This window comes from Zootoca vivipara, chromosome 16 (genome assembly GCF_963506605.1).
Source record: "Zootoca vivipara chromosome 16, rZooViv1.1, whole genome shotgun sequence".
In the NCBI taxonomy this organism is placed as follows: Eukaryota; Metazoa; Chordata; class Lepidosauria; order Squamata; family Lacertidae; genus Zootoca; species Zootoca vivipara.
Window position 1 is genome coordinate 39,834,408 of NC_083291.1, and position 16,168 is coordinate 39,850,575.

Here is a 16,168-nt window from a genome sequence, read left to right on the forward strand (position 1 = left end):
GTGCTGGAGGCCACTGCAGAAGCTGCGCCTTCTCTTCCTGTGCCCTAGAGGAATTGCAAGGCCATTAAAGGGACTGACAAACCCTATCAAAATCTCCATGCAGATGTGCCTTTCTAGACAACTTACTGCATAGCACGCAAGAAAAGATGGGTTAAGAATTGCTGGTGGACCTGAAAGATAAAGGGATTTAGGATTTATCTAAAGCCTCTGTGGTGAGAATTGCATGCATCTGCGAAAGAACAAACCAGGGAAAGTGTCTAGGTGTGCTTCAGGTTGCAACACTAAGGAGGGCTCACCATTGCCATTGCTCAAGTCCTTCTGGGTGAAGTGCCAAAGCACTACTTGGCAGGGAAAACATGGGCAGTTGCAGATTTTACCAGTGAGGGAGGTCTAGAATTGCTCCAGACCCTAATGAGATAGAGGCAGTATCATGCCACTTTAAATAGCTGTGGCTTCCCTCAAAGAATCCTGGGGATTGTAGTTTATGAAGGATGCTGAGCACTGTTAGAAGACACCCTTTCCCCTCACAGAGCTACAATTTTCAGAGTTATCAATTTCTCTTCCCAGTGAACTCTGGGAATTGTAATTCTGTGGGAGGAATAAGCAACTCTTAACAACTCTCAGCAACCTAAACAAACTACAATTCCCATGACTCTTTGGGGGAAGCCATTACTGCTTAAAGTGGCATGATATTGCCTTAAAAAGGCATAGTGCAGATGGGCCCAAAAGGCCTGAAATAGTGGAGCATCAAAAGCCCAGGACTCCAAACACGGTTGAGGTTAATGCTCAGCTTGCTATACACTTCTCTTTCTTTTTCTACTGCAGGAATGACAAGAAGTGGTGTTAGCTGAGTTTCCCAACCGCCACCACCTTATCCTACTGCTTTCTGCCTAAGTCCAGCACAGTTGTACTTACAGTATTTGAAAACAAGCATCAGGAGAAATGCTGACTGTGGAAGGATCCCAAAGGATGCCACACCAGAGTTTGAGGGTTTACTTATACAGGTATATATTGTTGCAAAGAAGCTGGTAAAATGTGGGTTGAATGAGGTAATACCAGCCTCTGAATACCAGCTGCTGGGAAGGGCAGGTAGGCAGAAGGCTCTTGTGCTCAGGTCCTGTTTTGGCTGGCCAGATGCTGGACGGTGGGCCATTGGCCTAATCCATGAGGCTCTTCTGGTGTTCCTTGCTTCCTCCTTTGTTCTCTGAAAATTAGGGAAACTGGGGGATCTTTTTTCTGGACTTTTGTACTCTGGAGTCTTTGCGCATGTTTGTTTAATTTGAACAACCTCACGTTATACCTCAAGGACCGCCTCTCTCCATATCAACCCTGAGATCATTCTCTGAAGCCCTTTTTCGTGTGCCTCCTCCACATGAGGTCAGCAGAGTGGGAGCACAAGAACAGGCCTTTTCTGCAGTGACTCCCTGTTTGTGAAATGTTCTCCCCAGGGAGGTTTGGCTGGCACTTTCATTATACATATTTAGGCCCCAGGAGAAAACGTTCCTCTTCAACCAGGCTTTGGGCTGAGTGACAGCCAAGGTCCTTTTAAATGTGTTGCCAGAAGGGGGGATTCTTTGTTTCTGTTTTTATTTTTATTATGTCTTTTGTCTTTTTCATATTGTAATTTTGTGTTGTGAACCACCCTGAGATCTACAGGTATAGGGTGGTATACAAATTTAGTTAATTAATTGATAATATAACAACCTAAACATTATATATTGGCTTTATCTGTGAGGGAGAGGCCTGGGGAACCACAACTCCACCCCCCCCCCATGACTGGCCATCTGGCTAAGGCTGGTGAGACTTGCAATGCAAGGAGACCCAGAGAGGCTACAGGATCCACAGGCCTCGACCACGGCCATTCTTTGTGGCTTGTAGCATTATTTCATTATTTTGTTCTGGCTAAGCCTTTAAAAGCAATTTCTATTGTCTCCATTTTCAGTGGCCATGAGGCTGTAAACAAAGGTAACGGGTAGCTTTATCAGATCTGTATCAGATGTGGCTATGAATTGCAGTTGTGTTGAGCTCTAAGATTACTCTAAGCATAGTGGGGAAAATATCTGAAATTACTCCTGATTCTGCTCCTTGGGATCTAAAATGGCTGGTTCTTGCACCACAGTTGCAAATACTGTACTACAGGAGGGGTTTGAACCCCTTTTGTTGTAGCTAAGAAGACATTCCAGATAAAATTACGTATGTATTTTCACCTCAATGTAATTAGTCTACCACCAGTTCTGTTCTCGTGGTTAGGGCTCCTGGATCAGAATTACTGCTAATAGATACTGCTTGGGTCTATTTTAAGGCAGATTAGTTAATCCAGCGCATGCTTGAAGCCTGATTCTCTGGTCTCCTCTGCATGGCAAACAAGCTGATCTGTTGTGCCAGCACAACAAAATACCCAGGAAACTGGACCAAGGCAGCAATGGTGCGAGGCCTCAGCAAGTGGAATTGGAATGGCAGAGAGACGCACAGACAGAATGGACCTTTCACGGGTGCCATCCATCAGGAAATTATCCTGCACAAGACCTATTGCTATGCTCTTGCACAGCTCCCCTTCCTTTCGGGCAGACAAGGTTACTTCCCAGAGGATTGTGTCCTCTGGCAATTAGGGAAGAGCACCTGGATCTTCCATCTCATACACCATACTCCCAGCTTTTTGAAAGGTCGTTCTTTCAGGCATTTGTTTCTACATTGATGGTACTTTGCTGTTGAAACAAAATAAAAAAAATCCTTCAGTAGCACCTTAAAGACCAACTAAGTTTTTATTTTGGTATGAGCCAGACATCCCCAAACTGCGGCCCTCCAGATGTTTTGGCCTACAACTCCCATGATCCCTAGCTAACAGGACCAGTGGTCGGGGAAGATGGGAATTGTAGTTCAAAACATCTGGAGGGCCGAAGTTTGGGGATGCCTGGTATGAGCTTTCGTGTGCATGCACACTTCTTCAGATACAAGAAGTGTGCATGCACACGAAAGCTCATACCACAGTAAAAACTTAGTTGGTCTTTAAGGTGCTACTGAAGGAATTTTTTTATTTTGTTTCGACTCAGACCAACACGGCTACCTACCTGTAACTAGAACTTTGCTGTTGGTTACTGATGATCATTCTGCTTATCATGCCACCCCTGTCAGACCACAGTTGGGAAAATGCAACTTCAAATCCCCCCTCAGGCATGAATCTCACTGGATACCCTTGGCCAGTCACTTTTTGCTAACTCCCTCACAGAACTGTTGTGGGGATTAAACTGGGGGTGTGAGTGTGGAGAGCCACTTGCAGCGCCTTGAGCTCCTCAGACAGAATGAGGCATATAAATGAAATAAATAAATGCTGAACAGAGGGCAAAACCTACCAGAAATTCGTTTTCTACAAAAGAACAGGAACTGCACAAGAGGTACTGCAGGCTTCATTGTTCATTTTTTTTTTTAAAATATTTTTATTAATTTTCCAATTAAAACCAATTATATCACATTCAATATTTCAAATTATACACATATATATATCAATCAGACCGAATGTTATGCCAAATCATCTAAAGAATTTTTTATTTGGGTTCCCATGCTTCAAGAAATTGGGAATTCCTCGCAACTGTCCACTGCCGTCTTTTTTCTAAAGTTCAAATCGTCCTTCAAGTTCATAATAATCCAGATCTTCCCCTTACAGTCACATAGATGTTTTCCACTTTCACGATTGTTTCCCAGCTGCTGATATAAATATCAAACAAAGTCTCACAGATGTTCTTTCTCCTGTGTGAGTTAATCAGTCCAGCCTCCCCATAAATCTTCTTAATGGAGCTCCTGTTGCGTTGAAGCAATTCGAAGTAGCGCCATCTTAAAAAGCTCAGATCACTTTCGCTTTTCTCTCATAGCCATGAAGATTTACGATCATTATAGAATTTACAGCTTTTCCAGGCAGGAGACCCAAACATCAAACCATAGACTCTTGGTAAATTAATGGATCTCCTTGCCCTATAGCTGAACTTAGCTTCAGGTCGCTGCTCCAATTTAAAGTGCGTCACAGCTCATAAATCCTCCGAGCGCATTCAGAACTCCTTCCGTCCGACTAGGGGGGGGCTTTTCTCATCGGCAACTCCACATCTTTAAAAAAATATGCTCAGTAACAACAGTTATAAGGTTCAACTCACACAGTCTTTTGCTTCTCTTTCACTCCAAACAAGCCAGGACATCGCGTCCGGGAAGGTACGAGGCAACAATATGAAGAAAAATAAAATAAAATAAAAACTCACTCCCCTTATCGCTCCGTCCCCATCAATCCTTCTTCCAGATGCAGTACAATCTTTGACTCCTCTCACTCGGCAGCATAAATTTCTCAGCAGTAAACAGCGCTTCTTTCCCTCCTTCTGAAGTATGTCCATAGATTTAAGCCTAATTATCTTCTTTAACCATGGAAATCCCCGCCATGCAGATTAGCGTCCGGGAGTCCTGGCCCTTGTAAGTGCTCAGCCCAAGCTCCCCCCACTCCAAAGACAGTCGGAGTGGGTCTGGGGGCATCGCGGGCCAGCGGCCCCTCTCCGTAACCCCCGGAGAGGGTAGGGGGTTGCCATTTACTCCCCTAGCAACCGCCAAATTCCTTACAAAGGTCAGAGAGATGGAAAACAGGTCCGCCATTCCTGCAGGCGGAAACCGGAACCCCAGGCTTCATTGTTCAGTTGGAATTACCATTGTTTGGAAAACAACATGACAGGTATGTGCCAACAGCAAAAATAAGTAGCCTAAATAAATAAATCTATTTTCAGTAATCCTAAGAATGCATGTTAGCATAATCTCTTTCTCCTTTTGTTTGTTTCTCTCTCTCTCTCTCTCTACACACACACACACACACACACACACACAGTGGATAAGACTATTTCTTCAAATATTGACATCGTTTAAAATAGTTATTGTGCTTGCTGTCTGCAAATGCTCCAGGACATGTGTGTAAGAATGAATTTAAAAAAAACAAACACCTCTCCATCTTTTATTGGGGAAAGGATCAAGTATATCTCCAGAATCTGGATTTGTTCACATAGCCAAGAAGGCAGTCTAGGTAATGAAAAGCTTTAGGAATACTTGACATTCTGAAGGTGAAGGTGGGCAGCTTCTATAAGAGATGGGAGCCTGCAATCTCTCTCTTTCAGGCTGAAGACAGAGGCATGTGAAAGCAGAGCTCACAACAAGCTCTCAAGCTGCAAGGGGAGCCCATCTTTCTCCCAGCTTTGTGACCCAAAAGACAGGTGTGTAGACTGATGAATCAAATACTGGCTCAGACGTCAGTGTTGCAGGGATTAGGACCTGTCAAACCTGCTTTTTGCAAATATAGATCTCCAGTTGTTGCTGGACTCCCACTCCCACATCCCAGACCAGGGGACATGTTGACTGGGGAGTTCAATGACACCTGGATACCAAAGATTCCCCACTTCTGATATGCATAGTTAGTGCTATATAAAGACATGGATCTCATTTGCCTGCTTGAATGCATTGCATTTAAGTGAACCGGCCTTGCCTAGGAAAGCTCTTTTTCCTGCAGTAAAGCAAGCATGATTTTAAGGAGCAGCCCCAGATGTCCTCCCCAGATATTACAGTAGGTTAGGTAAAAGCTGTGTATCGCTTCCCTTCCTGCATGAAGGAGACATTTTTGTTTGAGAAATTTGGACCTAAATTTTGGACCTAAATTTTGCACTAAACTATGTGCTGGGTTTCCTACAGCCCTGTGATTCCCTTGGCATAAAGCAGGGCAGGATGTGTTCATTGCCCACCCCTGCGCATCTCCATTCCTGCAATCCCCCATATGTTGGGGGCTGAACTCAATTAGTTTTGCTGCATGATCTAGAACCCAAAAAGTCAGGGTTTTAATAAATTGTGCTGGGAGCCTGCTTGAGTACCGCAGGCTCTCCACTGCAGGCAGCCAGTCCCTAACACATGGGGGAGCCCACAGGCTCATCTCAGACCTCTGCTTGCACAATGGAGAGGAGAGGACAACTGAATGGGGAGGTCAGGTGACAATGATGTTCCAAACCAGGTGGAAGTGAGTCTGTCTTTTTTCTTTTCTTTTTTAAGCACATATATCAATGGGTTCCAACAATCACATTTTAATCTTGAGCTTTTAGAAACCTGCAAAATCTGTCTGGGACTTTTGACACGTGTGAATATCAGCAGTCAAATTTTGGACATTCATTCATATAGAAGAGAAGTTGAAAGCTTTTTTTCCCAGCTTGGTGGCACATTCCCCCATAGGCAAGCTGGGGCGGGATGAGGGGATTCACATTTGTGGTGAGTGGGGCAATGAATGTGACTCTTTAGTACAGTCCATCACAGTTTATTTTTTTTTTTTAAAAAAAATATTTTTATTAATTTTCCAATTAAAACCAATTATATCACATTTCAATATTTCAAATTATACACATATATATATCAATCAAACCGAATGTTATGCCAAATCATCTAAATAATTTATTTTTGGGTTCCCATGCTTCAAGAAATTGGGAATTCCTCGCAACTGTCCACTGCCGTCTTATTTCTAAAGTTCAAATCGTCCTCCAAGCTCATAATATTCCAAATCTTCCCCTTACAGTCACCTAGATGTTTTCCACTTTCATCCGATTGTTCCAGCTGCTGAGATAAATGTCAAACGAAGTTTCACAGATGTTCTTTCTCCTGTGTGAGTTAATCAGTCCAGCCTCCCCATAAATCTTCTTAGTGGAGCTCCCTGTTGCGACGGAGTAGCAGCGCCATCTTAAAAGGCTCAAATCACTTTCATTTTCTCTCATAACCATGAAGATTTACGATTTATTTATCTTTATAGAATTTACAGCTTTTTCAGGCAGGAGACCCAAACATCCAACCATGAACTCTTGGTAAATTAATGGATCTCCTTGCCCTATAGCTGAACTTAGCTTCAGGTCGCTGCTCCAATTTAAAGTGCGTCACAGCTCATAAATCCTCCGAACGCGTCCAGAACTCCTTCCGTCTGACTAGGGGGGGGGCTTTTCTCATCGGCAACTTCACATCTTTAAGAAATATGCTCAGTAACAACAGCTATAGAGTTCAACTCACACAGTCTTTTGCTTCTCTTTCACTCCAAACAAGCCAGGACATCGCGTCCGGGAAGATACGAGGCAACAATATGAAGAAAAAATAAAAACTTGCTTCCCTTATCGCTCCGTCCCCATCAATCCTTCTTCCAGATGCCGTACATTCTTTGACTCCTCTCGCTCAGCAGCATAAAATTCTCAGCAGTAAACAGCGCTTCTTCCCCTCCTTCTGAAGTATGTCCATAGATTTAAGCCTAATTATCTTCTTTAACCATGGAAATCCCCGCCATGCAGATTAGCGTCCGGGAGTCCTGGCCGTCGTAAGTGCTCAGCCCAAGCTCCCCCCACTCCAAAAACAGTCGGAGTGGGTCTGGGGGCATCGCGGGCCAGCGGCCCCTCTCCGTAACCCCCGGAGAGGGTAGGGGGTTGCCATTTACTCCCCTAGCAACCGCCAAATTCCTTACGAAGGTCAGAGAGATGGAAAACAGATCCGCCATTCCTGCAGGCGGAAACCGGAACCCAGTCCATCACAGTTTAGTATAGTACCATCACAGTTTTCTTACATCTCTCTATCCAGGCAAGCAAAAGGCATCATTGCAGTCCACAGACACATTCCAGGGAGGTGCGAGAACTGGAGGAGCAGAGTGGAGGGAGTGTCCTCAGGGGAAGCGGCCTCGGGAAAGTCCTGGGGCTCAAACTGACAGGCCTGGCCACTAGGCCTGAGGTTCCCACCCCTGGTATGGGGTGTCCTGCTTAATGGCTATGCAGAAGCTTTATTATAGAACCTGGCTGCTGCAGAGGAAGTGACAGAAAATCATTTTATCTTGTGGCTGGTTCCAACATTAATTCTACTTGAGATCAAAAGGCCAAGGAACAAGGTAAATGTTTCCCCCCCTCAAGTCTTACAATCTGTTCTCCACCATGTGAAATGAGCTGCTTGGGTTTCCATTCCTCCCCTAGCACAGTCTTGTTCTTTGACACTTTCCTATCTGAGTCTGAGGTCTGTGCCTCTTGTGACACCACTTTAATAGATGCACCCTGTCCTTACATCAAAACCACCATCATTACCAGGATGCAGCCCTTCGCTTTTTCCAAGCCTCCTGCCAGACTGCTAGTGGGAATGCCAGCTGAGCAGGTAAATAAGAGGCTGGCCTGCTCTTGTGCTGTTAAGGATAGCTAGACCTGTAGCAGCCTGCCAGCAAAGTAGTTTACCTCTGAAATGTGGAGAGGAAGCCTACTGCTATCTATCCTTCTGTCCCCACGTGATGTTAAGGCACCACAAGTTCCTTCTGTTGCTCTTACTGCTGGGACAGAGCAGGGTGAGGTGGGGTAAAGCAAGATGGGGGCCTTGTTCCATACTTCAAAGCACTCTGCATTAAGCAGCTCAATCCTGCTGGGACAACCAACCTAAAGACTGACAGATAGTAAAAAGTAGGAGAATTTGCTGTTATGGATATTAGTTTTTCATACCTTTATTTTTAGATATTATGACTGGTGTGGAAATTGTGCAATTTGATTGTGCACTTTTGGTTGAGTTTCATTTATTGTTTCTAGCTCCTTTTGTTGTGTTTGTAATCATGTAAATCTTTTCATGATGCAAGCAACCTTGAGCATGGTTTTAACTACGGAAAGGTGGCATATAAATAAAATTATGATGATGAATCCAGCAAAGAATGGGAGGAACAGAATGGACAGCCTCTTTCCCTGCCCGTCTTTGGCTCACAGAAGGTGACTAAGGAGAGGATTTGGACTCACCCATTCTAGCAACTTCACAAAGCCTAGAGGCTCCTTGAAGATCCGGAACTGCCCGACGGCCACCAGCTGCGAAGAGAGAAAGGGCAGGTTTGGTTTAGAAGCTGCTGCCTTGTAGGAATACATAGGGACCTAGGAAGCTGCCTTCTATGATGTTCTACCTACGTCATCACTATCTGACCACCAGAATTTCTGGCAGAGGACATTCCCAGCCTCATATGGAAATGCTGGGGCCTTGATGCAAATGCTCTCCCACTGAGCTCTATAGGATGCTGCCGCCGCCTTATAGTGATCAGGGCAAGTCCCCGTCTACTTCAATGAGCTCTCCAGGGTCACAGGCTACCTGGCTATGCTGGGAGAATCCCCAAAAGGATCTGAGTGCAACTGGGAAGGCAATTCAAAATGTCTGGAGCACACAAACATTCTCCAAACGATAATAAAGTGGATTACATTTATCATGGAAGTGGCATACAAAAAGGAATTTGTTCCTGGAACCCCACCGGGAATCGGACACAGAACGGCAGGAATTCAGCTAAATTGGAATGATGCCTGAATCATGGCACTACCCATATCCCAGAAGTCCTGGCCTTCACTGCCCCATCAGCAGCATAAAAGAAGGGGGGGGGAATAAAAACAAAATAGCACTGAGCCTGCTTTGAGCCCCAAATACCAAGCCACCAAAGAGGCTGCCTCTTAACTATTTGGGCTTGCCCGTGGAGGCTGATGGATTCTGATAGATTCCGTCAGGCCTTGCAGGACCCTGCTCCCCCTGGCAACTCATTAGATGACCTTGTCAAGGAGTGGAATAACCGGTTCTCGGCGGCCATCGATGAGATCGCACCTAGGCGCCCTCTGCAACCCCGCCGAAACTGGGCCCCTTGGTTTACCGAGGAACTCCGGGAAATGAAGCAAGACCTCAGACGGCTAGAGCGAGTATGGCGAAGGACTCACAATGGAGCTTCAAGAACAACTTATAGGACGCTTATGAAAGCCTATGAGGTGGCTATGAAAGCTGCTAAGAAATCTTACTTCACAGCTGCCATTGCATCCTCTAGCTCTCGCCCGGCACAACTATTTAGAATAATTAGGACGATAACGTCCTTAGGGGGACAACCAAATTTAAGTACAAATTTGACTCATAGCTGTGAGGCATTTGCGAGCTTTTTTGCGTAGAAAGTCCTGTCGCTCCGCCTTGACCTCCCTGCCAATTTAGATACATTTGTCTTTGGGTCCAGTGTTGGACCATTTCGATTGGATACTCCCTGCTGATGTGGATAGATTCCTTTGAGCTGGTAGGCTGGTAGGCTTACCACTTGCCTCCTTGATCCGTGCCCGTCTTTGCTGATTAGGGCGTGCCCAGACGTTGCGCGGATCCCCTGGTTGAAATCATCAATTTGTCCCTTGGCACAGGGACATTCCCAGGGGAGCTGAAGGAAGCAGTGGTGTGTCCGCTCTTAAAGAAAACTTCTCTAGATCCTTTAGATCTATCCAATTACCGCCCAGTTTCGAATCTTCCATATCTGGGCAAGGTAATTGAGAGAGCGGTTGCTGAACAGCTGGCAGGTTTCTGGAGGAAACATCGGCTTTAGACTCATTTCAGTCCAGTTTCCGCCCTGGTTTTGGGACCGAGATGGCTCTGGTCACCCTAACAGATGATCTCCGTAGACAACTGGAACAAGGCGGGTCGGGACTGCTGATTCTCTTAGATTTGTAAGCAGCCTTTGACATGGTCAATCATGATCTTCTGGACCACCGCCTCGCCGATGTGGGACTACAGGGCATAGCCCAACAATGGCTGTGCTCTTATATCTCTGGTCGGGGACAGAGGGTGGCACTAGGGAGGGAGATGTCGTTGCGCCACTCCTTGGTGTGTGGAGTGCCACAAGGTGCAATCCTCTCCCCGATGCTTTTAAACATCTTTATGCGCCCCCTTGCCAGGACTGTCCAGAGCTTTGGGCTGGGTTGTCACCAATACGCTGATGACACTCAGCTCTATCTGTTGATGGATGGCCATACCAACTCGGCCCCGGACACACTGACCAGATGCTTGGAGGCTGTGGCTGGATGGTTTTGTGGGAGCCGACTGAAATGAAATCCTTCAAAGACAGAGGTCCTCTGGCTGGGTCGGGATGGCATGGAGAAGAGGGACCAACTCCCTTCTCTTGCGGGGGCCCAATTAGTTTGGGTGTAATCCTTGACGCCTCCCTTTCTATGGAGGTGCAGGTTACTACAACAGCTAAGGTGACATTTTTTCACCTTCGCTGCATTAAGCAGTTGGTCCCTTACCTTTCCCGCCCCGACCTAGCCACAGTGATCCATGCGATAGTCACCTCCAGGCTTGACTACTGTAATTCGCTCTACGCGGGGCTGCGCTTGAAGCTGTCCCAGAAACTCCAGCAGGTGCAGAATGCTGCAGCGAGGCTCCTCACGGGGTCCCTGCCATGGGAGCATACTCACCCAGTGCTTTTCCAGCTGCATGGGCTCCCGGTGGAGTACAGGGTCAGATTTAAGGTGCTGGTTTTGACCTTTAAAGCCCTTTATGGCCTAGGACCCTCATACTTATGGGATCGTCTCTCCCGGTATGCCCCGTGGAGGACCTTAAGGTCCATAAACAGTAATACCTTAGAGATCCTGGGCCTGAAGGAAATCAGATTAGCCTCTACTAGAACCAGGGCCTTCTCAACACTGGCCCCGGCTTGGTGGAACGCTCTGTCTCCTGAGACCAGGGCCCTGCAGAACCTGATTTCTTTCAACAAGACAGAGTTGTTCTGCCTGGCATTTGGCCTGGAGCCAACCTGATTCCCTCCCCCATTTTCCCTTTCTTTTTCCCTATATATGAGGCTGCATTTTTAATATTTTTAATATAATTTTGATGTATGTAGTCTTGTTGTTGAGTTGTATTTTAATCAGTTGTTTTATATTTGGTGTTAGCCACTCTGAGCCCGGCATTGGCTGGGGAGGGCGGGGTATAAATAAAATATTATTATTGTTGTTGTTATTATTATTATTATTATTATTATTATTATTATTATTATTATTATCATCTGCACTGGCTTTCCAACTAACCTCCACCAGCAGGAAGGGGCAAATGGTTTTATCCCACTTCTGCACAATTTGAACTGAAGCATTTAACCTTTCCCAAATCACAGAGATGCAGCACATTTACTGGCTCTCAGATGAAACTCCCTTTCATGTCTCTGTGTGAGTCTCTGCTCTAGGCCTGCCCCCTTCTAACCAGTGACTCATGAGGAGAGATAAGAAGGTGAGCTCCTCTTATGTGCTCTAAAACCAAACCGTTGCACCTTATGTTTATTTATTTTGACAATTTCTATATCACTTAATTATAGTTGCCTTTAAGCAGTGTACAGGATACGGAATACAATGGAACAAAAAATGTGCTATGACTATAAAATCAAGAATCCAATTAAAAAGCCTGTGGAATAAAGAAGTCTTGAATATTCAGTCATTCGTACCACCAATACTGTACGGTATATAACACAGCACTTCCCTAATGCATCACATCTTAACCTCTCACTTTTGGACTCAAAGATAACAATATTTTCTTACCAAAATAACTTTGGTTGCTAACCTGTGAGCCTTTTATTTGCCTGACCAGTGAAGCTGAATTTTGACAGGTAATCACCACCAGTACTGGTGTTTAAAAAGCCAGTAATATCCAAGCTCAATCTCTGGATTGATTGGCTTTGATCCTATCTGTCAGATTCCACCCAATGATCCACCAGCTTCCTCCTGGGTTAGGTAAAAAGGTAAAGAATCCCCGGATGGTTAAGTCCAGTCAAATTTGACTTTGGGGTTGCGGCACTCATCTCATTTTCAGGCTGAGGGAGCCTGCATTTGTCCACAGACAGCTTTCCGGGTCATGTGGCCAGCATGACTAAACAGCTACTGGTGCAACAGAACACCGTGACAAATGCCAGAGCGCACATAAACACCGTTTACTTTCCCACCGCATCTACTTGCACTGGTCTGCTTCAGGGTTAGCCCCTGACTTGGCCAGATGTTCCTCTGGCTATCTCCTGGCCTTTGTCCACACATGCCCTCAAGGAACTAGTAATTTGGTTCTTATACCGCCATAACTGAGGCAACCACATTCCAAGCACTATGTCAGCATAGCCAAAACAGTTGGAGGGCACCAGGTTGGGGAAGGCTGCCACAGAGAACTATTTCCTCTCTAAGACCACAAAAAGCAAGGTAAGACGCATCCTCTACCCTGACATTTCTCTTGGTGCAATTATTCCTGCAGTCCACCCATAAAAAAAAACGGTTTGTATGAGAGATCAGTCTCTCCTACCTTGCACAACACAAAACACTCTGCCCTTCTCAATGAAGTAATACCCCATCTACTGAAATAATACGTAGCATTTCCATGTGTTCACGCATTTTATCAAAGTTATGCTTACAACAACTATGTAAAGTAGGCCAGTGCTATTGTCCCCATATCACTGATCAGAGCTGAAGAAATAGTGATTTACTTAAGCCACCTTGAGAGTTTATGTGTTCTGGGATAGACTGAAACAATATCCATCTAAAACAGCAACAGCCGTTCTCCATAACGTTCTATGATCTGCACACTCCAATGGAGGGAGGTGAACGTAAAATAAACTACAACAGTAGCATCACCCACATAAACCATAAACCACTTCTCAGTCTCTACCCACAAAAACATTACCACTAACTTCAAAGTCTGTGCATCCCATAGCCCCACCATGCATCATCTCTCATGTTTATATACTGGTTCACAGTTGGCAAGCTCCATTCTAGTTATGACACACATATTCCTGATTTGCACACTCAGAGGCAATGCGACAACACTGCCTACGCACATCGCCCAAGACCCAAACTGTCCTCCAATCACTAGCCTATATTTTATCCTTGCAACACAGAGCAAAAAAAACTCCCTTGTCCCTGAGGAATTAACACCCAGCACAACTCTGCACCTGCACAAAACCATCCCTAACCCTAAAAAGACATTCAAAACAACCCACCCTGGGCACCATCACCAGTAACCTCAATTAGCACCCCTGCTTTACATCTATAACGCTCCACTGAGAAAGTGGATCTAGTCAGAAGTGCAGCTACAGTAACAGTTCCCCATCTCAAGGCATTAGCATAGTGGAGCCAGATGCTCCTGGACACCCATTCAAGGGCTGCATACTTTTGCCTCTCTAGCTGGGCCAGCATTGCAAGCAAACACACACCAAGCAGTTCCAGATCCGAAATCACAACACCTTAAAGCACACAAACATTAAGACATTTGAAAGACAAAACAAGACCAACAGCAGGGGTCCCCAAACTAGGGGGGGGGCAGATGCAGCCCAATCCTCTTCTAAATCCGGCCCGCGAATCAGCATATTTTTACATGAGCAGAATGTGTCCTTGTATTTAAAATGCATCTCTGGGTTATTTGTGGGGCATAAGAATTCGTTCAGATTTTTTTTCCAAAATATAGTCCGGCCCCCCACAAGGTCTGAGGGACAGTGGACCGGCCCCCTGCTGAAAAAAATTGCTGACCCCTGACCAACAGTATCAAATTTAGCTACATTCTATCTACCAGATGCTGCCCAAACCCCAACGAACAGCTATGATTCACTGACCAAACACCTTTGGAGGTTTATGGAGATGTGTTCTCTTTTTCCTCTGCTGTGTGAAATTTCTAAGTGAGAAAAGAGAGAGTGGGGCTGTGATCCTAAGCACCCGTATAAGGGAGTAAACCCTCCAAAATGCAGTGGAACTTACTTCTTGGCAATTGTGCACAAGACTGAGCTGTGAGAGTCTGAATGCAAAGAAACTGCCCACACCCTCTTCGGGATTGCAGCCTCTCCCAACACAAACACAAACTGACATCTCAACTCCCCATTTTTGGACTCTCTCCTTACCAAACACAATTATGGTCAGCAGTTCTGCAAATGCCCCCCCCCCCAACCAGACACCCCCGACCCCTCTGACTCCTTGACTAGAAGCCCCACTGTAAAACCAGAAGTCCATCCTAATTTATGGGTGCCCCATCACGAAATTCCCTCCCCAAACATTAATGCCACCTTCCTGTGCTCAACTTATACATCACTGCACCTCCTCCCCCAGGCCAGCCGCCCAAGTGAGTGAGCAGCAACCCCCGCAGCTCCAAAAGCGACATCCCCATCCTATGCAACCCCCCCCCCCATGCATCTGACTGCAGTTGCTCTGGGGAAGAGTCGTGAGAAGACGCCCCTCCGCGGCATCTCCTCCTTGCCAGCCCTCCCGTCCCAGCATGGGACGGCCAGATTGCACCCCCCCCCCCAACCTTCTTTATTGTCCGACAGCCGCCTCCCACCTCGTCCTGCCATAGATCCTGGAAAAATAAGACAAGAGAGGGCCCCCCCCGTTCCCTCGCCAGTATCCCTTGCTGCCCCCACCCGCTGCGCCTTGAGGTTCTTCTGCAGCCATATTGATGCTTCTCGAACACCATCTGCCGCTGCAGCAACCGGAGAGGGGGGCCTCTCTGCCCAAAGCCTCTCCGCCGAGAAAGGCCGCCCGCACCCCACACCTTGCCTGGACTGGAAGCAGCTGCACTCCCCCCACTTCTGTTGCAAAACAACTCCACGTGCCCCCCAGCCCTTGCCCACCCCAACCTGCCTGTCTGCCCCCCCCCGCAGGGTACACTTGCCGCGGCCCGCATAGCCTTCCCTCCCCTCCGCGTTTCCCGACTCGCTTCCCCTCGCAATAACGGACTCCCCCCCCCCCCCGCCGGCGGCGGGTCTTGCGTGCGGGGGCAGCGATCGCCCTCCCCGCCCCTGTTTACTGTAACGGAGATCGCCGCTCTCTCCCCCCCCCGCATCCTTCGGCTCCCCAAGCGCCGTCCACCCGGGCGTAGCTCTACTGCATCGCCCAGCCATTTTCCTGACCCCCCCCCCTTTCAATCTGCTGCAATGACCGACGGCAGCATCTAGGCGCCTCGCTGCACCGACGTTATTGCAGCTCCCTCTACGAAGCCATTGCAGAGGAAGGAGCGGGGAGGGGAGGACTCCCGCTATTTCGAGGGCATTTTCATTCCAGCAGCCCGGCGCCTCCGCCGCCCCCCCCCCCGCCGGCTTCACTGCAGCAATTGCTCCGCAGCCTCCCCCGCCCCGGAGCTCCGCGCATTTGCTGCAAATCGCGGGGGGGGGGAGACTGGCTTAACCCCCCCCCTCGCCCCCCCAGTCAAGGGGCTCCTGCCCTCTACGCCGCACTGATTTCGCGGCCCAGCCGAGCCGGGGGGGTCCCGGGGGGGTCCCGGGGAGCTGCTCGCGGCGCAGCAAGTCGGCGCGCCTCACCTGGTTGACGACTTCCATCTTTGCGGGGAAGGCGAGCGCGACGCAGCAGAGCGCCGGGGAGGTTGGGTCGGGCGGGGG

General features: G+C 47.3%; 1 protein-coding gene across 1 annotated transcript in view; it reads right to left on the reverse strand.

Moving 5' to 3' along the window:
• Window positions 1–16,151, reverse strand: part of SYP (synaptophysin) — a 34,673-nt gene extending 18,522 nt beyond the window's left edge. The window contains exons 1-2 of the mRNA XM_035141189.2: window positions 16,091–16,151; window positions 8,784–8,849 (exon numbers count right to left, since the gene is read on the reverse strand). Of these exons, the coding sequence (XP_034997080.2) occupies window positions 8,784–8,849; window positions 16,091–16,108 (84 nt within the window). The 5' untranslated portion in view covers window positions 16,109–16,151. The remainder of the gene's footprint in view (window positions 1–8,783; window positions 8,850–16,090) is intronic.
• Window positions 16,152–16,168: the final 17 nt, after the last annotated feature.